The sequence below is a fragment of the Pygocentrus nattereri genome, chromosome 17 (assembly GCF_015220715.1).
Source record: "Pygocentrus nattereri isolate fPygNat1 chromosome 17, fPygNat1.pri, whole genome shotgun sequence".
Taxonomy (NCBI): domain Eukaryota; kingdom Metazoa; phylum Chordata; class Actinopteri; order Characiformes; family Serrasalmidae; genus Pygocentrus; species Pygocentrus nattereri.
The window spans coordinates 33,061,202-33,086,157 of record NC_051227.1 but is presented as its reverse complement, the minus strand read 5'-3'; the positions used below and the strand labels follow the sequence as shown (position 1 = coordinate 33,086,157).

The window sequence follows — 24,956 nt, the reverse complement described above, 5'->3', positions numbered from 1 at the left end:
CAGACGTCAAGGCTATGGGGTAAACAGGGCCAACAGGGACATGGTGAAAACAGTTTTAGAGGCACCCTGTAGGGGGCGGTGTTACCCTTTATTGTAGATTCTCTCTAACTGTTCTATAGAGACTGAGAAACTGAGACTTTAACCAGCTCTCATAAAGAATGTCAGACAGCAGGAGGAGAGTGACTGACTGCATGAAGGTACTCACAAGAGTGCTTGTGTTGATGAGCATCTGCCTTCTGTTCTCACACAGCAGTTTTTTATACGCATTGTTGTGTCCGAGTATGTTAAAACATATTATTAAAAACTGTGATGTTCTTGTTCTAACCTCCTTTTTTTCTACTTGCATGTTGCATGCTGCTAACGCAGAGACTGAAGAAGGTAAATCGAAAGACAAAACCCCTAAAACCTCACCGTTCAAACTTTTCTTTAACTCCTTGTTTGTGTGGTATTTCTTAACGCCTTTATCGTTACTGCCAGACATTTTCATTTGCATTTTTATTGTTTCCTCTCTTTCTTCTTCTGCTTCTCAGTCAGGCTCTCGCTCTCATCACTCGATAGGCATGTCTCTGACTGTCTCAGAGCTGAACTGAAGCGTGTGGGGGGGTGGGGGGGAGGGGTGTGGGATCATAACTTTGTTGTCTTTCAAAGCTCTGCTGCTCTGATGTCCCCCCCCCTGTTGTAGACTTTTCATTTCTGCAGTGCTTTTCTCTTGTTACCATCCATAATCCAAGCTGAAATGAAAGCCTTGTTGGCTCTCTAGCCTTGTTTGTGTTCAGTGCTCATTCGTTTCCTCTGAGGCCGTGTCCTTCTGTTCTGCATTTCTGTTTCTAGCTCGACTCCGCTTTACTAGTACTTCATGTGTGGTTTAATTTCAGGGCAAAGACTGCAAAATCAAACTTATTCAAACTTCATAATTGAATTGTACTGCTGCAAATGTCATTTCTTTAAAGCAGACACATTTTCTGTGATGTTTGAACTGTTTTGTATATTGAAATCTTTTTGAGCTGCAGGGAATTATTTGATTTATGCTGTAGAGTAGCATTTATGTCATTCATTTGATTATGCAAGTGAGGGACTTCGGAAAGCTTCTTTTAGAACAAAAAGAGCTAGAGATACAAATGTCAATCCATAACAGTCATTTCATAATCATTATATTAGAATTCTGAGCATTAAAGTATCACAGAAAACATGTCACGCTCTAAGAAATGATTAAATAGTAGAGCCACAAGTCTGTGCATACTTTCTAACATTTGTGCTTCTCCGGCAGCTGGCCGTAAGCAGTTTGCACGTCATGAGTGGGCTCAGAAGGCAGCGTACCTGCTGGGCTGCAGCCTGGAAGAGCTCTCCTCCTCCATCTTCAAGCACCAGCCCAAAGGAACCCTGCAGAGATCCACCTCTTTCCGCCAGGGGCCGGATGACGTTGGGGCCGGAGACAGCTCAGGTGCGCTCCTGCCTACCTACAGACTCACATAGCCTTAAGCATCTTTATTGATACTGATGCGATCTCAGTGGACAGATCGATTGAACATTCAGCTATATTTATATCTGATCATGTACATGTTCTTTTCTTTAAAGGGCTCCATGTCATGGAAAAATTCTCAGCTTTATAAGAGTTTAATGTAGTGTTCAAACATTGTTCAAGCTTAAAAACAAATCATTCACTCCCCAGTCCATACAGATCATATATGGAAATTATGCTGCAATAACAGCCTGTTTTAATTTTATTTGTTTTTGTGATGTAATAAAATAACTGGAATGAGTACAGAAGAGAGCTCATTCACAGACCTCTTTTTTTAATAATGTAGTAACAGAAACAGCCTCTTTAATTTTAAGTGATGAAGAGTGGTTGGAAATTAATAACTGTTTTTGGTACATAAAACCAAACAAGCCTGTTAAGTGGCTGTCTTATGTGAGAAGTGTGTGTATTACTTTAGAAGTGGAAAAAATAAAATATAAGAAATATGAGTAGACAGCCTGAGTGGAAGTTGTACTTTCTGGTGAAAAGTTCTGCAGCTTTGTGTCTGTTACTATACAACTATTCTTGTTTCCTAATAAAACTTAGTCTTTATTGTACTCTTTACTTTCAGAACGTTTTTAAAAGCCCACCCGAGAGGTCAGATAATATCATGTACATCTTATGTTAACAGAAAGAATAAGAAAATAAAAAATCTGAGTTTTCCTGCAGTCTGTTTTGGATTTAGAATACTCTGAGGCACCCATAGCTGATATATGGGCTATATGGGCAAGAGCAGGTAAACCTATACGAAATTTTTAATCTTCTATCTACAAACCAAGGGAAACATTTAATATTTAGAACTTATGGTATTTTTTTACAATATGCAGACAAATTAATTCTACGTATGTCTCACCAGGTAAAGCACCAGGCAGCATCGCAACTTATACCTCAGATAAGAATCACAAATCTGAGATTAAGAATAAGTTAAATTTAGATCAGATGCTTGGTCAAAAATTCTGACTGCTACCATAGTGATGCAGTGTAACAAAACCCCATGTCTAGATGGTAACTCTACGCATTTAAAACATTTTTTTTTTTTTAATTTTCCAAACAGTTTAAGGATAAGCTAATGCCAATTATTTTAGAAATGCTGAAGCATGAACCCTTAGAAGTCACTGGCAATAGCACAACTATGGTGTAATTTGAAACTCTGTTTTTCCTCATTCATAGCGCATTGAAACAAGCAGAGAGATGCTGTCAAAGGGGAAGGTTCTAAACTTTCATATCTATTTGTATTTTTAAGTACTAGATTTTTTATTATTATTTGAATTTCAGACATCTTCCTGTTGTATACAGATTGAATGAAATTATACTTCATGGAACTTATTGTTTGCTTCTATTAAAATAATACAGCTCTACAACTATAATTCTTAAGGGTTAACTGCTCAGGCTTTCTTAGTTATTAATCTTAGTGTCCTACATTTTTTATCTTTTTAATTTTGACCATTTTCCAACCTCTCTTTGTCTTCTAAAATGGAACATCTTTTAAGACATATCTAGTAACTACTGTGAATTATTCATCTCTTTTTTTTATTTCACTTTTTAAAAAATGAAGTGATTTTATGAATTAGTTTGTAACTACTGCTGGTTTAATATATACAGTATATGAAGAGTAAGGAATGCCAGTGGAAAAGAGTTAAATCAGTGAAGTTGAGGTGCATGCACGTAGTTTACTGGGCTCTAAAACCATGATATTGTGGATATTGATGCCCCAGGTCCAAAGATCACAGCTCTGGAATGTCTGGAGGCCATGGCTGCTGGACTTTATTCTGAGCTCTTCACTCTCGTCATCTCCCTCGTCAACCGGTCAGTCCTTTTTCTTTTCTTTGCCACCGTAGTCAACACAGCACTGCAGCTCTCGCACCCTCAGATGAACTTAATGGAGTGTAGCTGAGAACTTTCGCGTTGTGTATATCTCGAAAGTGAGAACATTTTGTGGCTGGCCTAAGAAATGCAGTGTTTTTGAATGTTTATTATTTATTTATATATTGATATATTCATACATACATAAATAAAAAGCTGAGACTGAGGCAAAACTATACTCTGTTATATAGTGCTTCATTTTGAAGTCTGTCACTGTTCTAATAGTGAAAATAGTGTAGAATATTCAGTGCACTCTTACAATCCACAATGCACAATATGTCAGTGTGCAAATGATGTTTTCTGGTGGGCACAGGATAGTTTAACCGATATTTTGTGTTTTTTTTATTATTATTATTATTTTTTAAATATATTTATTTTTTGTTTTAAACGCAAAAATACACCCAGAACATTGGAGGTGCACAAACTGAGATTTTGGCTGCCTTAAATAGGTTGTCATTTAAAGTACAGTTTTTCAAAACAGGAAAACAAAATAACATGGCAGAATTCATAGAAGTAAAAGACAGTGTGCTTTCATTTGACTTTCATCACAGTATTTGATTGAAACTAGCTCATGATCTTGATCACAATTAATAGGTTACTTTTGGGAGCCTGTTTTCTTCTCCTGTTGTCTTGGGCTAGTATACCACTATAAATTACATTACTGACATGTATTATAATGTGAGATGTGGAAATAAAATGATTATGTAAACAAAATGTTAGAAATTCAATGCTTATTTTGGTCTGTAATGACAATGCATGACTACAAAATATGACCATTGTCATGTGCCGTGTTAGTGGACAAAAAACATCAATCACAAAGTCTGCTCTCTGTAATAGTGTGCTGTTTTCCAGTTTTACTCCTGATTTTCCAGTAGAAACTAGTGATCAGAAGGCTATTGTGAACTCTGAATTGTTTTAGAAGTCAGAGATCTCAACGGGGATAGGCGACAATATCGCAGTGCTTGAGACATTTGCACAATTCCAAATAAATATCACAACTTGATATTTTTTTCTGAAGTTTGATAAGTTGGAACAGTCAGAATGCACCAGTAATGCAGCGTGTAAAGAACAGAGTGATTTTTATTTAGTTTCACATACTGCACTCTACTAAATCTGATTAAATAGTACAAATAATGCTCTCTTTATAATGAAGCTTGCTAGGGATAGCTGATCTGCCAAAAATATTATATCGCAGTGCTAAGATCCACAATATGCAACACAATATATAGTTTATTTAGATAAATAGAATCTGTATTGCAACATTTTAAAATAATATGATAATTATAATAAACATACAATAAAAATACTACTGTGATTTTTGTTAAGCGATTTACATTTAACATAGAATTTTTATTGTGTTTCACATATGCCTACCTATTAATATGCCTAATTATGCTCATTTTGTAATGAAACTTGAGGTGGTCCGTGTTTAAGTGCTGACAGTATCCATGACATGCTCAGAAAAATGTATCGTGACATCATTTCTCACAATAACATTACAATAGCGGCTTATTGCCGTTTGAGACTGTTCTTTGAGGACTCACTAGGGCTGCAACAAATATTTGATAATATTTGGCCATTGATAATTAAAATATTTGAAAACAGAAGAGCCACACGTTGAAATAGCTGACACGTTTGCTACTTTTATGTGAATCTACTCATAAAATGTTCGGGAGGCTCAAACCCAGTGTTGACGAAAAGCACACTGTGACGTGAGGTGATGTAATCTCCAACAGTAACATTAAATCATATTGCCAATCCACCCCCAACCCCCCCAGCGCCCCCCCCCACCCCACCCAGGTCAAAAGCATTAAACCTTGAAGTTTTGTAGCGAGTAGGCATATTCAAATGAAGGTGCTTTTTGTGTATTTCAGAGCGCTGAAGTCCAGTCAGCATTCTCTGTGTTCTCTGCTGATTGTGGACACACCAGGCTTTCAGAACCCTCGGCTGACTAAGCAAGCTCGTGGTGCCACCTTTGAGGAGCTGTGTCATAACTACGCTCAGGAGCGCTTGCAGACCCTCTTTCATGAGCGCACGTTTGTGCAGGAATTAGAGCATTACAAGGAGGTACAGCTGTGGAGATATGCTTAAGGGAGAAAAACTCTTTTTTTTTAAATTCCCCCAAAAACGTGCCTATCAAAATACTGTTTTTAAGAAAGATTCTGCATTTTGTAGTGTATTAACTGATTTATCCTGTATAGACTTTCATTATAAAGAACTCACTTGCAATGATTTAATACTGTTGATTACTCTGATGATTTTGTTTTTTTGTTTATTTATGATTATCAAATTTATTTGCCCTGTGACCAGAATATTTTGTTTTGCATCCTTTGGACACAAATTTAGAACTAACTGTAGGACCTCTTAAACGCCTAGGACCCACTGGCAGGTCCATAGAATTATTCCCATAGGTGAATGGCCAGTTTGCATTGTTTACCATTTAAATATCATATAGAAAGCTGTAAAATGCAATAAGGCAGGGGTTACAGTGAATTCAACCGAGTAATAATGATAATAATCTATCGATTCTATTGAATAAAGCATTTTATTTCACAGGCTTTGGTCACAGGGCCGGAAATGAAAACAAATGATGGAAAATCTGGAAATTTGAACTACTCACAAAACTGTAACATGAAAATCAACCATGTCTTAATCATAGTGAACTAATGACCCCTCTTTTCCCATTTAGGAAAACATAGAGCTTGCATTAGATGACATAGAGTCCAGTACATCATTGTCTGTAGCAGCTATAGACCAGGCCTCAGCCCAAGCTCTGGTAAGCACCACCTTCCTTTCCAGCTTTCCTGCCTGCCTCTCCAGTAATACACAGATTAGTGTGGTGATCTGTCTCCTACCTGTCTCTGTGGAGCTGTGCCTGCAGGCAGTGTGCTGTATAGATGCAGCAGCTGCCACACGCATGACCGCGTCTCCTCTTTTCGGCACATCATGAATGCTACCGTTTAGAGTTCTATGGCCATTCACACTGTGGCTGGAGAGGCACTTCTTACCAATTGAATTAATGTCCAGTGAAAGGCTCTTTGCGAGCTTTTACACAGAACAGACCTTGTTTAAGGTGATTTGGTGTAGCAAATGTGCATGTGGACTGTGTATATCCTCATCTTGTCGGGCATAACAACACAGTGTGAGTGTCTCTTCTCTCACTCTCTTTCTCTCTCTCCTAAAGACAGCCACACTCAGGTGTGAATGTGCTCTTTTGATGTGAAGTAGGCAGGAATGAGGACACGCTTTCATTATACAAACATTACTACATACATGGGTCAGTGCTGGCCTGCTGAAGTGCTTATGGGAGGAGTATTTTCCGTTTCTATCTGTATTGCTAATAGCACACATATGCCATGAAGACATCTACTTTTAGAAAAGGATGGTTCTTTAGTAAGGGCAGTGGTTATATAGAGCCATAACAACTGAAAGAACCGCTATTGACTGTAGTCCATCGGTTTCTCTGCATACCCTGTTAGCCCCCTTTCATCCTGTTTTTCCATGGTCAGGGCTCTAAAACCACTACAGAGCAGGTATTTGGGTGGTGGTTCAGTGTCAGCATTGCAGTGATACTGACATGTTGGTGTGTGTTGTGCTGGTACAAGTGGATCTGACACAGCAGTGCTGCTTGAGTTTGAACACTGTGTCCACTCACTGTCCACTCTATTAGACAAACCTACATTGTTGGTCTACCTTGTACATGTAAAATTCTAAACAGTGGCTCATCTGTTGCTGCACAGTTTGTTAGTCGTCCTCTAGTCCTTCATCAGTGGTCAGAGGACACTGCCCATAGGACTCTGTTAGCTGGATATTTTTGGTTGGTGGACTGTTCTCAGTCCAGCGGTGACACTGGATGTTTAAAGCACCGCTGTGTTTGATCCACTTGTGCCAGCACGACGTCATTGTCACTGCAATGCTGAGAATGACCTTTTTGTTCTTTTTTTTATTCAAATGATGGACTGATATTTTACATGAGCAACAAATACTGAGTTTGAGAATATTGTATTAGAAATTACAAAGTCTCAGAATCCTTATAACCAACAAAGCTGTTAATTTGCTAATTTCAGTGTCAGACTGTGAAAAAGAAGATATGACAGTTTGATCAAAACTGTGTAAAAAGTGTTATTCATAAGGTAGTACAGCACACCTTTAACTGTAGTCTTAGGAAATCAGCTAATAAAGCTTTGCTCTTTTTATAATAAAATCCACCGCTGGTCTCGATCATGATCACAGCTGCTGCAAGGTTTCTGCGCACTAATATTAAGTGATAAGGAGAGAGAGAGGAGCCGTGGCAAGCCATTACTGCCTTTAATTGCTTAAGTGGACAGCGAGAGTGCAAAGTTTAAAAATGCCTGCCTGACTGCCCCGGAGCTATTCTTTCTACATGAGGCTTTAATGAGGATTTCAAGGCTAAAACCTGCTCTTTTGCCCGAGTTGCATTGAGATGATTTGGTTGGCCATCGTGCCTTGAGCTCTTTGCCCTGCTTCAGTGAAAAAGTACACTGTGGAGCCATATGAACTTCTTAGTGTGTGTGTTTTGTTTAGGGCTGGCCCAAATCATTTGAATACTGAAGTGTTCATTTTCATTTCCTTATTTATTCCGATACAGCACATCTGTCTCTGTGTCTTTTAGAGAAATTATTAGTCACAAATCCAAAACTGTAATATTTAGATTAAAAACTAAACTAAGAAGAATGAACATATTAAGTATAATGGTTAGTTATGAAATTTAAACAACACTGTTTTTATGGGTGATTTTGTGAGCCATTTTCTGAGTACTTATTTGGAATCATCAACAATAATTTGAAGCCCATTTTGGACAAGGTTCTGTTGCTGTGCAGGCATGTTTTGTTAATCAGTAAATGCCTCTGTATTGTTGTATAATTTTTACTTTCATAGTTGCTTCTATATGCATGACTGGAAGGCTAATATACACTGCTCAAAAAAATAAAGTGAACACTTCCTAGATCTGAATGAATGAAATATTCTCATTGAATACTTTGTTCTGTACAAAGTTGAATGTGCTGACAACAAAATCACACAAAAATCATCAATGGAAATCAAATTTATTAACCAATGGAGGCCTGGATTTGGAGTCACACACAAAATTAAAGTGGAAAAACACGACAGGCTGATCCAACTTTGATGTGATGCCCTTAAAACAAGTCAGAATAAGGCTCAGTATTGTGTGTAGCCTCCACGTGCCTGTATGACCTCCCTACAACGCCTGGGCATGCTCCTAATGAGGTGGCGGATGGTCTCCTGAGGGATGTCCTCCCAGACCTGGACTAAAGCATCCTCCAACTCCTGGACAGTCTGTGGTGCAACGTGGCGTTGGTGGATGGAGCGAGACATGATGTCCCAGATGTGCTCAATCGGATTCAGGTCTGGGGAACAGGTGGGCCAGTCCATAGCTTCAATGCCTTCATCTTGCAGGAACTGCTGACACACTCCAGCCACATGAGGTCTAGCATTGTCCTGCATTAGGAGGAACCCAGGGCCAACCGCACCAGCATATGGTCTCACAAGGGGTCTGAGGATCTCATCTCGGTACCTAATGGCAGTCAGGCTACCTCTGGCGAGCACATGGAGGGCTGGGCGGCCCTCCAAAGAAATGCCACCCCACACCATTACTGACCCACTGCCACTGGTCATGCTGAAGGATGTTGCAGGCAGCAGATCGCTCTCCACAGCGTCTCCAGACCTGTGTCACGTCTGTCACATGTGCTCAGTGTGAACCTGCTTTCATCTGTGAAGAGCACAGGGCGCCAGTGGCGAATTTGCCAATCCTGGTGTTCTCTGGCAATGGAGTCAGTGTCTGTTTGTGCAGACACATGCATATTTGTGGCCTGCTGGAGGTCATTTTGCAGGGCTCTGGCAGCGCTCCTCCTGTTCCTCCTTGCACAAAGACGGAGGTAGAGGTCCTGTGCTGGGTTGTTGCCCTCCTACGGCCTCCTCCACGTCTCCTGGTGTACTGGCCTGTCTCCTGGTAGCGCCTCCAGCCTATGGACACTACGCTGCCAGACACAGCAAACCTTCTTGACACAGCTCGCATTGATGTGCCATCCTGGATGAGCTGCACCACCTGAGCCACTTGTGTGGGTTGTAGAGTCCGTCTCATGCTACCACGAGTGTGAAAGCACCACCAACATTCAAAAGTGACCAAAACATCAGCCAGAAAGCAGAAAGGTACTGAGAAGTGGTCTGTGGTCCCCACCTGCAGAACCACTCCTTTATTGAGTGTGTCTTGCTAATTGCCAATAATTTCAACCTGTTGTCTGTTCCATTTGCACAACAGCATGTGACATTGATTGTCAATCAGTGTTGCTTCTAAGTGGACAGTTTGATTTCACAGATGTTTGATTTACTTGGAGTTATATTGTGTTGTTTAAGTGTTCCCTTTATTTTTTTGAGCAGTGTAGTTGAAGAAATGGTTCTATATAGCACAAGCTTTACCATGTAAAGATAGCAGAACTTGTTTTCTTGTTATAAAGAGCCATTTTCAAAAAGGCTGTACACAGATCCACATGCAACATATTCTCCATCAACCTGAAGAACTTTTCACCATGCTAAGAGCCATTTAAGCATGCAAATGGTTTTATATAGACCTAATGCTTCTAAAATAACCATTCCCATTACTAAAGAATACTTGAAGAAACATATTTTTAAAGTAAATATTTTAAAATTCAAATGTATCCATGTCAGGTAAGGACGCTCGCGCGGACAGATGAGGCACGGGGGTTGCTGTGGCTGATGGAGGAGGAGGCCCTGCAGCCCGGAGGCTCTGAGGAGACTCTACTGGAACGCCTCTTCAGCTACTATGGCCCCTCAGAGGGAGAGGCTAAAGGTCAGCATCATCTCACACACACATACCTCCCACATAGCATAAACACTGTGGCTAGTTCCTTCAAAACACCATGGAAACGCACTTATGAGCTTAAGGCCTCTTTCTAAACCCACAACCTTCCACTCCTTCAGGCCCCAACCTGCTCCTGAAGAGCGAGAAGTCTCATCACTTCCTCTTAGGTCACAGTCACGGCACAGACTGGGTGGAGTACAACGCTCAGGGCTGGCTGAGCCATGCCAAGCAGAACCCAGCCTCACAAAATGCTGCCACTCTGCTGCAAGACTCACAGAAGTAAGAGGCACCTCTAGATGGACAATAAGAATACAAATAAAGGGACATTTTAAAGAAGGATTATTCAGTGCCTTGAGTTTACTTGAACCACATATCTTCATTAGTGGGTCAGTAAAATATATAACAAAGTAAAAGAAGAAAATAGCTGTGTAATTGTTCTGTGTGTATTTATGTATGTATAAGTATTATTCACATGTTTTCTTCATGTGGAGCTGATAAGTATCTTTGATGCTTAATGGGAATTTCTTTTAAAAATTCTTAAAAATTAAATTTTTTAGATGTAACATCATTCAAAATGTTTTGATGTGGCCTGGGTTTTCTTTGTAGTGGTGGTTATAGGAACCAGATGTAATGATATCCATAACACAAATGTAGCCTTTTTATTTATGATCCAAAACCACCAGTCTCTTCTGAGTTTCTTTATGTGAGGCTAATACTAATAGGCCTTACAACACCTGCTTGTACATCTCTGCCATGAATGTCTTTTAATTTTGTAGCAGAAAACATAATTTATCTCGAAAGTATTGCAAAACAATGTGTCAGGCATCAGGGAGTGTATTCCTAACCATTTTACATAACTTTTTGCGAGGGAGTTTTAGAGGCACTAAACTCTTCAGACATCTGGTTCCTATAGCCCTGCTGTGAACAATTCTGACTGTGCAAGTTTGGAGCATTTTGTCTCAAACCACTCTGAATGACTTTGTTTACATCTTATGTAATTATGAAGAAATTTGAAATATCAGTGGTCTTAATGTTTCAGACAATCAGAATAAACATTGTTTCTAATGCAGTCATTAAACAATAAATCTGTTTGTTTCCTTTCATTAACATCTTTTCTGATTTTTTTTTTTTTTTATATAAATCTTTATCTCTCTTATCCAGAAAGAACATCAGTGGGCTGTTTATGGGGCGTTCTGGAGGGGCTACTGTGCTGTCTGGCTCTATCGCTGGACTAGAGGGTGGCTCTCAGCTGGCCCTGCGCCGGGCCACCAGCATGAGGAAGACCTTCACTACCGGTGTTGCTGCTGTCAAGAAGAAGTCCCTCTGTATCCAGATCAAGCTGCAAGTGGTCAGTACAAAGTTTCGTACTAGAATGTAGGGCTGCACAATATGAACAGAATACCAGTACCGCATTTGTTACACATTGAAATCTCAGTATACCTTGCAGTACATTAAAATTATAGATGTGGATTAGCAACATGACAAGTTTAAAAACCAGCTTGTATCATTTTGACCAGATGTTTTTACTTTTTGGTTGGATTATGTGAAAACCTTGATCCATGAAAACACCCACAGAAATGCTCTTTATGGATCTGTAATTGGCCGTAATGCTGAAGTCATTGGGTGTTTGTGATTGGTTACAGGGATGCCATATTACAATAATATTGCAAAAGCAAAAATCATGATAACAAATAACAAATCATGTATTGTGCAACACTGCTGAAATGTATCATTTTACTTGTGTTCACTTAGTACTCCAGAGACTTTTTAACTGCATCATAAGAAGACATTCCAATCACAATGGAAAGCATTATAACTGAAACCTGTTTGCAGGATGCTCTCATAGACACAGTGAGACGCTCTAGGGTGCACTTCGTGCACTGCTTGGTTCCCAAATCAGAAGCCCAGAGTACAGAGCCACGCATACTCGGGGGACCTTCTCCCCGTTCTGGGGATAGCGAGGCCCATGGAGAGAACTGTGAGACCGGCCTCATGCAGCTGGATGTGGGATTGCTCCGTGCTCAACTCCGAGGCTCTAAATTACTAGATGCACTGCGCATATACCGGCAAGGTAGGACATGATTCTGAAAATCTAGACTGTTTGATGTTTTGTACAGGTCTTGTTCTCTTTGTTGATGTGGGAGATCTTCTACAAGCACAGTTCAAGGGTAGATAAGAACAAAGAGAAACATAAATAATATGTTTCAACTTTTATGAGTGACTGCATTTTTCTGAAGGGTAGGGTAACTTTTAAAATGTGTGTTTTAGAGCTTGTTTGTTTACCACTGACTGTTTTAGGCTGTAAGTAATGCATTGGGGCCCTTCTGTTTAGAGACACTAAGAGGAATTCCATTGGAATTCTATAGCTTTATATTTTTCTTAGTAAAATAATGTAAAATGAATGTGGTTTGAAGAAATTCAACACTTTATTTTGGCACTTTCCCTGACAGGATGATGGCTGCACAATGGGGAGCAAATAAAACAAATCCCCAAAATGCTTAGTAAACGTATGCCAGTGTAACAGCTGTGTCTGCATGCAAGATAGACACATGTATTATCCAGCATTGTTGCTAGAGTGATATATAACTAGTTAGCTTATCTACATTTCAAGCACCTGGCTTACCTGAACAGATCAGTTTCATTTTAGGACATCAGTCTTTGCCACTGTGGTGTAATGCTTGGCTTCTGCTTGTTTGGATCTAAGAAAGCAAAGTCTGAAAGAAAAATATTTTATTTCTTACCTATCAGAGATATCAGCTCATACTCACCATAATAAAGAATGATGCTTGGGATGCAAACACATCAGTGGATAATTTTAAAAGCATCTGTGTTTGTAGTCTGCATTTCAGAAAGAGCATCAGAAACTGGCACATTCTCTCAAGCAGCGATGTGAATTTTACTGATAACCAACTTTCATTAGACAGCAATTAATCATTTACTGGCAAGCCTAAAATCAAGCATGCATCATTAAACGTCAGTCATAAAACTGTTCTGGTTCTGAAATCTGGTTGGCTGAGCTGCGTTCAAAACCATTGTAAAATACTTGATATATGCGCACTTATAAGTGCACACAGCAACTGAAGGATATTTAAAGGTGTATGAACTGTGGAACATGGTATTTATAGTTGGGGCCATGCATAAGCATGTATATGAAGTAAACAGCCCGATAGCTTATTAAACATAACCTACATAAGAACCATTTTTGTATACCAAGGCTGACACTTAAAATTTGTTCATGATTAAGGTTGGGCAAAATGATATTTTATTTTTATATAATAATAATTACTAATAAACTTTTATTTCATAAGTGTCTTTTAAGACACCCAAGGACACTATGCAATAAAGATAACAAAAATAAAATAACATGTATAAACATGGAAAAACGATAAACAATTCTGGTTTACCCAAAAGCCAGCTGGAAAAGGTGGGTTTTAAGAAACAATGCATCATAAAGTTTGCCATTGTGATAAACAGTATGCATTTGTAAGCAACTTGTGGATATCAATACTTAAACACTGACAAACTGCATGATTCATTGCATTGCTGAGAGAGCATAATTAGTCCTGTTTAATTTGATTTAGTGCAGTACAGTATGTGAAATATTGAAGAATAATCATTTGTACTTTGTTTTTGGTTGCAGTTTTGTGACTCCATTAACATATTTTGTCTGTGTCCGAGTATTGTGATGTTTATTCTGTATTATGAAAATGTGTGTAAGTATTGTGATATTTCATTGTGTGATTTTAGAAATTTTGAAGATCTCTCTGAGAGCATGGATTAAAAAGTGGTGGATGTTTGCTATTGTTAAAGTATGTTGTAATTTGTGTGTGCAATCACCTGTTTTTAGTAGCTCCTTATTTTGTTGGTGGACTGATAAGGTAGCACTCTTGGGCTACTGTGCCGTCAGGCATACAATTCATAAACATTCATCAGTTCAGTGATTTGTTGCTTATTCATATAGGCACTTTTGTTTATTAACATTTTTAACTCATAACATTTGATTAAACAGCTGTTTTTTCAGTTAACAGTAATTGGTTGATCATTTACTTCCCTAATCTCTAGTATCTTCTTGTACATAGTTACAACTATGTTAGTCATGGTGGTGTCAAACATTTACAGTCCATACAGTCCCAGAATGCATTTGAACGGGGGTTATCAGTGCTAGTCCTGGAGTCCAGCACTGTTTGGTGAATTTTTTTTTCTCCTCAGAAACACCTACCAAACATGATAATTAACTAATCTGGTGCATTTGAGCTTCATCAGACTGTGCTGAACTCTGAACTGAAATGAATGAACCCAGAAGGTACTCAGAAGGTGCATTTGCATACATTTTTCAGTAATTTCTCCTTGAAAAGAAAAGAAAAAACATGGCATTGTAATTGTTTTCAAAGCCTGAACGATGAAGAAATCTCTAGAAATAAGCACTTTTGTGTTTTCACAATACATACTGACCACTGGCCTTGTCCTTGTGTTGATCTTGCACTCTCCGTGTCCTAGCCAAGTACATAAACCTCACTCTAGCTCTCCTCTTCTCTAAGGTTACCCTGATCACATGGTCTTCTCTGAGTTCCGCCGCCGCTTTGATGTACTAGCGCCCCACCTGACCAAAAAGCATGGGCGCAACTACATTGTGACGGACGAGAAGAGGGTGAGTCACATTTTGTGTGTGTGTGAGCGTCCCTGCACTTCCTCCATTAGCAGCTCTGCTGTGTAATTGATTATGACAGTGCTGGGGGCTCTGGTGTGTAGTGTTGAGTAATAGCCTGCACTGCCCATCTCTCTTCCTTCTGTCTCTCTGCTGTCTCAGCAACAGAACAATGAAACAGCTTTAATCGAAGGCTTTAGTGACACCTCTATCAGTATCATCTAGTCCTCCTTACTAACCCTTTTCTCAGGGGAATGGAGGCCTCAGGGCCAAAAGGAGAGTTAGGGTTGTAATTCTGAAAGAACTGCACTGATTTATATATGCTGAAGTCAGTGAATTCTGTTTAGACAGGTGAGGCATAGCGTGATCGTCTCTGTAAGTACAGATTGAATGTAGCTCTGAATAAGATCACAAGATCTGGTAGGTTTTACTCCTTAAAAGAATAGTTCTGCAGAAAATCAATTTTACATGTATTTACCTCAAATGTAGTTGATCAGTGAAGATGTGTTTCAGAATTACTACTTTAACTTCGCACTGGATCTGAGAGGCTATTGCATCTAACAGCTATTTGAAGCTTATGTACAGCCGATTGGAACCGTTCAAACTACACGCCTGTATCACTTCACATTTACTTCGACTGCGTTGAGTTTTCTCAAGTTATTGGAAACAGAGCTGTTTGGTTTCTGACAGTACTATTTTACACACTGCACAGTACTGTGCAAGTTTTAAGTCTTAGGCATCTGAGAAATTATAGAAAGCTATTTATCTGGGCACCATGCATTTATTTATTTAAAAAATAAGCATACGTTTTCACCAGAAAAACAGCACATACTTTTTTTTTTTTTTTTTTTTTTTTTTTTTTTTACTTGAGGTTTAAATGTTGAGTGTAATGTGCAGATAGTCATTTCACCAGCTCTGCATTATTAGGTGAAATTTCCTCATTTAAAACTTAAAAGTTAACACTGAATAATGTTGGATAAAATTAAATAATTCAAATTTGCACTCTTTATTCTTTTATTTGATTTTTTTTTTTCATGGTTCATTCTTTAGCCCTGCATAAAACTTAAACCAATTTTGGTGGACATGTTGGCCACATTACTATTTTAGAACTATACAGTCACACATCTTTCCAATGTGTAGAACCTTATGAGTCAATAAAAGTGCCCCATTTACTGGCCTGGAAAGAGCATGTGACAGTGACTCAGCTGGTTTGTTTGATGACAGCCACCAGACGATTGCCCTCAGAGTTGAGGGCTCTTCTCTCCACTGAACCTATTCAAACTGAGCAGCACTGAGAGCTCTGAGCAATGTGTTCTTCAGCTGACCTCTAACACCGATATGTGGTCACTTCCCATGAGACAGCAAGCCATCGAGAAGCTGGTCATTTCACTGCTGTGTGGTTTATTCACAAGACATCCTGCCATACAGAGAGCCTTCAAATGTGAGCAGTGTGAAGAGTCAAAGACAGAGAGACAGTTCTTCCTATCCCAGTATAGCCAAGGTAGATGAATGTGGAGAGAAGGCCACTGTCAACACACTGTCACCATGGAGCCGTGCAGTGCTTTGACATGGTTTGTTCATTGTGCTCTCAGACTGACAGTAAATTGACTTTCCATGCCCATCTCACTGTGTGTTTGTGTATACTTGTATGTTAGGCTGTGGAGGAGCTACTGGAATCATTGGAGCTGGAGAAAAGCAACTATCATATGGGCCTGAGCAGGGTAAGTAGTGCCTTTTAAAACACATACTGCATATGAGCCAAACTATGCAGCATGAGAGACGAGAAGAGTTTTTTATTTTCTCCAGTAAATATATGAAACTTCACATTCAGTTTAGGCCACTGGTAAACAAAGGTAAAGAATTCATAAAGAAAGAGAACTTAAAATAGCAATAGTTGAGGCAATAGTTGCCAAGATAGACAAACTTATATTTATATTAAAATAAGCAAAAGACCTGCTTGTCCTATTTGCAAAACCAAAGCATGAGCACAACTCAAAAAAGCAGGTTTTGTTTAGTCCATTTCTTTCTGCATCCACCACGTTTTAAACAATGGAATGATCATACTTGCTGTAGTTTGGTCATTTGGAATATGGCGATATTTAGCAAGCACAGTTATGTTTTTGTGGACACTTTGAAAATTCGTCACTGTAATTTAGTCAAACAAGTTTTTTTTTTTAGATATGATTTTTAAATTTTTAATTTTTTTTAGATATGTAGTGAAGCTCTGCTTTCATAAGCTCCCCCAAGCCTGCCATGCTTTGATCCTGTGATGCATTCCCTCCTCTGCGTGGAATGCAGCCACAGCACAGCAGAAGGAGGAGCAGACAGAGAACTTTTTCTTCCTCAAAACGTTCTCTTGTGCCCTGCTCAACTTGGAGTTGAAAAACAGCTAGGGATTGCCAGCAGGTAATAGTAAACAAGAAAAAAGAAAACTAACCGGAGTAATCATTAGCACCGGTTTTTTCATTTGGAAAGCCCTCATGAAGAACAGAGGACCTCAAAGTGATACTGAAGTTATTTGTTTTCTGGTGGAAAGATGGGGTGAAATAATTTTATTGTTGCCAGGCATAGGCGACATGACCATGAAGTTACCATGTTTATTTATTTTTTTAAGTATGTATCTGCAGCAAAGAATAAAGGTATTTTGGCACTAGCATACAAAATAGCATTCCCTTTACATATCGTGCGAACATGAGTGAGTAATCTAGTTGTCCATACAGTCTAGTTTCCATTTTGCAGCACTCAGTGTTGAGGTAATAGTGCTTGGCCTTCGTGAGGAAGAGCAAAGAGTTTGCTAAGCTCTGTTGCTGTCAGTCTCACTTCCTCGGTAACATCAGCTTCAACTGCAAGTGGTAGCAAAGACAGAATGATTTGCATTTGAAGTCAGAAATTGCTTGATCTCAAAAAAGCTTTACATAATGCTGTTCTATGCTTTTGGTCGCTCTCATGTGTTGCTTGCACATATAACTGATTACTGTCTAAACTGGTTTTGACAACATCCGTGTCAGTTACTGACTATTTGGTGTCCAAAAAAGGATTTCTTATAGTTGCTAGTAACTCTGACTCCATCATCTTTTGAGAGAAACTGATAACACACCCATCCCAGTCTTTCCACTATCAAGTAAGGTGAGGGCAACACCCCCTGCAGTACAGATGGTCCTTATTACCCATACCGATAGGTGTCAGTATACAGTTACAGGAACATGGCCATATGGGTTGTTTCATAAGGCAAAGTAGAAAATCTCTTATTTATTCTTATTGCTCTTTTTATTGCTCCTGTATTGTTTAACAAGCAGCTTGACATACTGTTAATGGGAATTAGACAAATGCAGTAATAAAGTTTTCAGTCAGACAAAAAAAAAAAAACACTTCTGTTAGCGTGATATGAGATAACGGAAAATCTTAAATAACTTAAATAATGAGTCCTGTATGATGGTGATACACAGTGAGCATCGCTATGTGAATTATCATTATCATCGTTGACCGCTAGTCCAGATAGGGTCGCGGTAGCAGTTGGGAGAGCAGAGAATCCCAGATGACCCTGTCCCTCACAACTTCCTCCAGCTCATTCCTGGGGACCCCAAGCCGCTCCCAGGCAAACTTGGAGATATAAACCCTCCAGCGGGTCCTAGGACAACCGCAGGGTCTTGTCCCGGTAGGCCGTGCCTGGAACACCCCCACCGGGAGGCATCCAGGGGGCATCCGATTCGGATGCCTGAACCACCTCAGCTGGCTCCTCTCAATGCGGAGGAGTAGCGGCTCTACTCTGAGCTCCTCCCAGATGACCGAGCTCCTCACTCTATCACATAGCGTGTAGCCCGCCACTTGACGAAAAAAGCTAATTTCCGCCACTTGTATTCGCGATCTCGTTCTTTCGGTCATTACCTACAGCTCATTGACCATAGGTGAGGGTCGGGATGTAGATCGACCGGTAAACAGAGAGCTTTGCCTTTAACCCTAACCCTCCCTCTTCACTACAGTCCGGTACAGTGACCGCATTACTGCTGCCACCTGTCCCAGCCTGCGGCCAATCTCATGATCCCTCTTCCCGTCACTCGTAAACAAGACCCCAAGATACTTAAACTCCTCCACCTGGGGCAGGTCCTTTTCCCTTACCTGAGTGGGCATGCCATCCGTTTCTGGGCCAAGATCATGGACTCACACTGGGAGGTGCTGATCCGCATACCAAGCGCTTCACAATCAGCTGCAAACCGCTCCAGCGAGCGCTGGAGGCATCCATGTGATTTCCCCAAAAGAACATCATCATCTGTAAACAGCTGAGACGCCACCCTCCAGCCTCCACACACAATGCCCTCCTGACCCCGGCTATGCCCTGACACTCTGTCATGGTAGACAACCATGGCAAGTCCAATGCTAACACTGAAAGAGTCTGACTTAATGCCGAGTATACGGACACAGCTCTCGCTCCAGGAGTACAGAGATTGGATGGCCCGGAGTAGTAGCCCCGGCACCCCATACTCCTGGAGGACCTCCCACAAGATATCTCAAGGAACATGAAGGAACACGTCATAAGCCTTCTCCAAGTCCACAAAACACATGTAGACTGGGTTGGCAAACTCCCATGCCCCCTCAACAATCTGTGAGAGGGTGAAAAGCTGGTCCATTGTTCCACGGCCGAGACGGAATCCGCGTGTTAGCCACGACAGCCCTACAATATCCAGAGCCTTAAGCGTTTCTGGACGAATCTCATCCATCCGCCTTGCCACTGAGGAGCTTACCTGTGACCTCCACCAGTGACATGGAACTCAACACCCCAGGAGCCTCTGGCCTTGACTCCAATGAGGGAGGCACGTCTCCCGGATTAAGAAGTTCCTCAAAGTGCTCCTTCCACCGACCGACAATATCCTCATTTGAAGTCAGTTTTTCCACCCTTGCCGAACACAGCTTGGACGCAGCCACCCCGACCGCTCCTGAGTTGCCCGATAGTTGTCCAGGACCTCTTTGCGGCCGAACGAAAGTCTTTTTCTATGGCCTCACCAAACTCTTCCCATGCCCTGGATTTTGCCTTTGCCACCCACAAGGCACCCACAAACTTTTGGCCACAGCTACGCCTGGCAGCTTCCACAATGGAGGATTTGAACAGGGTACATTCAGACTCCATGTCACCTACCTCCTCCGGGACATGAGAAAAGCTCTCCTGGAGGTGGGAGTTGAAATCATTCCAAGCAGGGGCCTCCGACAATCATTCCCAGCACACCCTCACTATTCATTTGGGCCTACCGGATCTGACCATCAGTCTTCCCTGCCATCTGATCCAACTCACCACCAGATGATGATCAGTTGATAGCTCAGCTCTCTTCACCCTAGTGTCCAGAACATATGGTCCCAAGTCAGATGAAACAACAACAACAAAGTCGATCATTGAGCTTTGACCCAAGGAGCTCTGGTACCATGTACACTTATGAACATCCTTGTGTTTGAACTTGGTGTTCGTTATGGACAATCAATGCAAGGCACAGACGTCCAATAACAATTCACCATTCAGGTTTAAATCGGGCAGGCCGTTCTTCCCAATCACGCCTCTCCAGGTCTCCCAGTCATTGCCAACGTGAGCATTGAAGTCTCCCAGTAAAACTATGGAGTCTGTAGGCAGGACCCTTTCCAGAATTCCGCCCATTCGCTCCAAGAAGGCCAAATATTCTGACCTGTTGTTTGGTGCATAAGCACAGACAACAGTCAAAGTTTTCCTCGCTGCGATTTTAATTCGCATTGAGGCGACCCTCTCATCCACCGGGACAAACTCCAACTGCATGGTCACCAACCAGGGACTTGTGAGTATCCCCACACCCGCCCGGCGCCTCTCACTCTGTGCAACCTCTGACTAGGAGAGAGACCAACCCCATCCAGGAGTTTGGTGCCAGAGCCGACACTGTGGGTGGAGGTGAGCCCAACTATATCTAGTTGCTACCTTTCAACCTTCTGCACAAGTTCTGGTTCCTTTCCCCCAGTGAGGTTACATTCCATGTACCAAGAGCCAGTTTCTGCTGCAGGGGCCTAGGCCACCAAGGACCTCCCCGCAATCTCCCACTGCCAGTACGTCGCTGCACCGCTCCCCCATGCTGGACCTTGTGGGTAGTGGACCCACATGGCCTCCCCACGTTGCCTCTTTGGGTTTACGTGGGCTGCCCGGCCACCAGGCGCTCGCCGTGGAACACTACCTGCAGGCCTGGCTCCAGGGGTAGGTCCTGGTGACCCTTTGCTGAGCAGGGTACATGATTTTTTTTTGTGCATATCATGCATGGAGTAGTTTGGATCGCATTAGTCTGGGTCTTCACTCCAGACCTGTTCTAACTAACTAACCCTGCTAAATATGGGTCAGCTAAGAGGCACCCACCAATATATGTGCCTGCAAAGGTGCTCACTTTGCAGGAAAAAGAAATGCAGTGGAAAGAACCACTGCCAATCTCAGACATGGAGAAATGCCTTCAGTAACAGTTAACTCATGTACTTCATGTGAGTCAAACACAAAACACTCCGTAAGCATTCATCCAAGAAATCGTAAAATAAATTCAGCTGTATTGTATGCGTTCTTGTCATCTTATTTAAGGAGCAGCAACCATTAGTCTCGCATGAATTACAAAACAGAATAAACTGAGGAACTAATATGCACAAATCACTTACTCCCACTCTGTTCTACACACCTGTCTCTCACTCATGCAAACCCCAAAATAACAGCACCACTTATTGGACCCTTTGTTGAATGTCCTTTTTCGAGTAGTAGTAGAATTCATGTGGTATGTGCATCCCATATTACATATCTGTGTATAGAATAAGTATACAGCATATAGATTCAGCCTGTGTCATAAGGATCAATTCTGAACAGATGGTATGATTTCCATTTAGATTGCCGACTCGTGCGGTTCCCCTTACGCCACTCAAACTAGGCTGCCTCTAATCCCTGCTGCCGCTGCACTCACATCTGGCAAAAGATGTGCTGCGGTGGGGCAGGCAAAAGACTGTCTCTCTTTTCACTCTGTAGAGAAAAGGCATCTGCTGTGGGCCTGCCGTCTAAGCTGCAGATGGATTGGCGCTGCTGGTTTTTAGCAACTTATTTACTGGATCCTCAGAGTGCAAAAGACAATTAGGCTGTTTTCGCCTCTCACGATCAGCAGGCATGACTTTGGCCAGCACTTGGAAGACTTGGATGTACTCGATCTCTACCTGTACTTACAATTAAAACTGAGTTTGTGCCTCCCTCCTTTGTGCATCTCTCATAGCGCAATGATAGATTCTGGCAGGCAGCGACTCCCCGTTCGGGCCATGCTGCCTTGGCACGCGCCAGTAACCCGCAACAAACACCAATCAGTGCAATAAGCCATTGTGCTTTCAGAAGGAGAACAGCAGCCAGGAAGGATAGCCAACATAGCGACAGGCTGATAAATAGCTGATTAAGTGTGGAGGGAAATGGGAAATCTCTGCACAAGTGTGCCTGCTACAGGTAGGAGGCATCTTCTACACTGATTGTGATATGCAACTGCAAATCTAAACTGCTGTGACAAAATTGGTCTCAGGTCAGCATGGAAGTGCTAGAAATAACAGCTAGAACCCTAAGTGTGGGTTTCACTCACAAGAACATTATGGGATCTGTAAAAGAAAAAAATATGCCTTTGTCCAGTAATTTTGATGATAACAATGGGTCGATGGATAAGAGACACAAACACATGACAGTATGAAAATTACACCAGAGTTGATCTTCTGACAGAACACTGTATGATGTAACACTGAGTCAACTCTGATGTAACCATGCACCAAGAAAGTCTGGGGCTTCAGTCCTACCAGTGTTGAGCAGGATGGAAGAGAACCTAATTGCTACCGTCACATCCGGAGCTGTACTGTCCAACTCTTAAGATTTATGAAGGCTAGCGATGCTCTTAAATAAAAAATTCTTGGCCAAAAAAAAACAAAATTGAATTTCAAGACATGCTGGGCTTAAACCAAAAAAGATAATGATGAAAAAATGTTAACATAACAAACTTGCAATTCTTACAGCATTGAAATCCAACATCAACAACAGAGAATGGGTGGTCATCTAAGGCAATGAATTACATTAATTTTATTTAGATTGTGCTAGATTTAGACATAACACTGTCATTTGTGGCTTTATTTCAAAAACTACAGCTACAGGTTGTGTTGTGCTAGCATAGTTGGCAGGATGCCATCTTTTCCAAGTGGTGTCGAACCTGTAATTGAGTCCTTTGTTTTTGACGTATCTCCTATCACCCCCCCCCTCTCTGAAAGTGCCATTTTTACTTACATTTTATGTTGACTAAAATTTCAATGTATCTCTGCCAGCAGCTTGTAGGAGTTTTTTTTTTCTTCCACAATTCCTGGTCATGTGGGATGAAACATTGATCTAGAACCAACAGTGCGTGTCAGCGTTTTTCGTTGATGCTTGCCAAAATGTCCGTGAACACAGCCTTAGACTGCAACCAAAATGCCCTTTCTTATAAAGCCTCTTAAGAAGTTGATGAGGCTTGAATCTTCAGTGTTCTTATCTGCATGTGACTGTACAGTTGTTGTTTTGAGGGCAATAAATGAATGATTTAGTGGAGATATTGTCAGTACGTATCCATGGACTGACTGATAAGCACAATAAGAAAAGACTTGGTATGTAACTCGAAGTCAGTACCTCGCTTACTACAACAGGACTCTAGCTTGATGGAGCTTGTGTTAACCTTTGGGTATTTGGGCAGTCATTAGGGCCTCTGTCACCATCTCAGTTCTATCCATCACAGAGAAACTCATTCTTTTGCAGATAAAATGCTCTCTTTGCCTTCTTTTCTTGTAGTTTGTTTTCCCTCTCAAAGTGAGGAATACTGCTCTCTGGGTCACCATAGTGATCGATGCTTTATGATCTGTCTGAAAAAAGCTTTTTACTCAGATGACCATGCTGACCTTCGACTCTGTTCTGAAACGGCTAATCGCATACCACAGTACAGCTCCCACGCAGCCTGGCAGGTAAAGACTATAGGGCCGTATTCTGACCCAATTGTCACCCCCGCAAAGCCCTCCCACCCCACTACTGGTGTTACTCAGTGGTTTCATCAGCATTGTGGAACATAGATGTCAACACAATGTTCCAACTAACTAAAATGTCCTCTCAGACACTTCTTAGGGTGATGTAATTTGCTATAATAGTTGTGCTTACATACTCTGTGCCAGCATGAGAATGAGGACGGATGTTATGCGCAATCAGAATCTTAATGACAAATGACACTAAGGTTTTTTCTTTATTTTAAGTTGAATTTTTGCTTTTTTGCTATTCCATGTGAAACGCAGCACAGCTTACCCTTTTTTCATCCAGTGTTCAAAACTGCAGAAAGCGAGCCTTGAACCGTAAGATCTAGTTGAAAACAAATAAGTTCTAAGTTCTGTTCAAGTCCCAGAGATGCAATAATTCAAGCCCAAAATCTCTTTTCTGAGCATTTTACAAATGAAGGGTTTTGGGAATAGGTGACCCTGGATGGTGTTATTAGTCTTTAAACACCTAACCATGTGGTCACATTCTATTGGAGCCAGTTTCAATATTGTGGATTTGTGATTTTTGTATAGTTATCCAGTGGACACTGAGGTTTAAAAGTTTGGAATCATTGTTTTTTTTTTTTATAATGTAGATACTAATTTTGGTTGTGGTCAAATCTGAGAACCTGCCAAAATCAGAGACCCTTAAATGGATGATTACAGTATATTAATTATTTTTTAATTCACTTCTTGTTTACAGAGCTATTAAAATATTGAATAAAACTTCTAAAAACTGGAATAGGCAAGTATCGGTAAATAGTTTGTAAAATTGAAATCCACATTGTATTGTATATAAAATAAACTCTAAATACACATGGTGATTAAATAAATTGAGTTTATTATTATTATTATTATTGCTGAACTGAAAGGTGATAGTTACCTGTAACTCCACTGTTGACTATAGAGCAAAGATGCCTTCAGTTTTGTGTTGGTCAGCCAAAGTGCATTGTTTATGGTGGGTAGAGGGCCAAAAAGGTGTAACTGGACGAATAAAGAAGGTAGGTAGGTTTAAAACAAAGTTTAGAACATCA

General features: G+C 40.8%; 1 protein-coding gene across 8 annotated transcripts in view; it reads left to right on the top strand.

The window, feature by feature from the left end:
• The window catches only part of myo18ab (myosin XVIIIAb), a 149,644-nt gene that overhangs the window by 68,766 nt on the left and 55,922 nt on the right, over positions 1-24,956 (top strand). For 6 of the 8 annotated variants that reach the window (XM_037546884.1, XM_037546883.1, XM_037546882.1 and 3 more), the window contains 11 exons: positions 367-378; positions 1,268-1,441; positions 3,232-3,322; positions 5,254-5,446; positions 6,069-6,155; positions 10,085-10,226; positions 10,358-10,517; positions 11,400-11,586; positions 12,072-12,309; positions 14,777-14,886; positions 16,539-16,604. In XM_037546884.1, the coding sequence (XP_037402781.1) occupies positions 367-378; positions 1,268-1,441; positions 3,232-3,322; positions 5,254-5,446; positions 6,069-6,155; positions 10,085-10,226; positions 10,358-10,517; positions 11,400-11,586; positions 12,072-12,309; positions 14,777-14,886; positions 16,539-16,604 (1,460 nt within the window). The remainder of the gene's footprint in view (positions 1-366; positions 379-1,267; positions 1,442-3,231; positions 3,323-5,253; positions 5,447-6,068; positions 6,156-10,084; positions 10,227-10,357; positions 10,518-11,399; positions 11,587-12,071; positions 12,310-14,776; positions 14,887-16,538; positions 16,605-24,956) is intronic. The other 2 variants (XM_037546886.1, XM_037546881.1) reach the window with 1 other exon arrangement.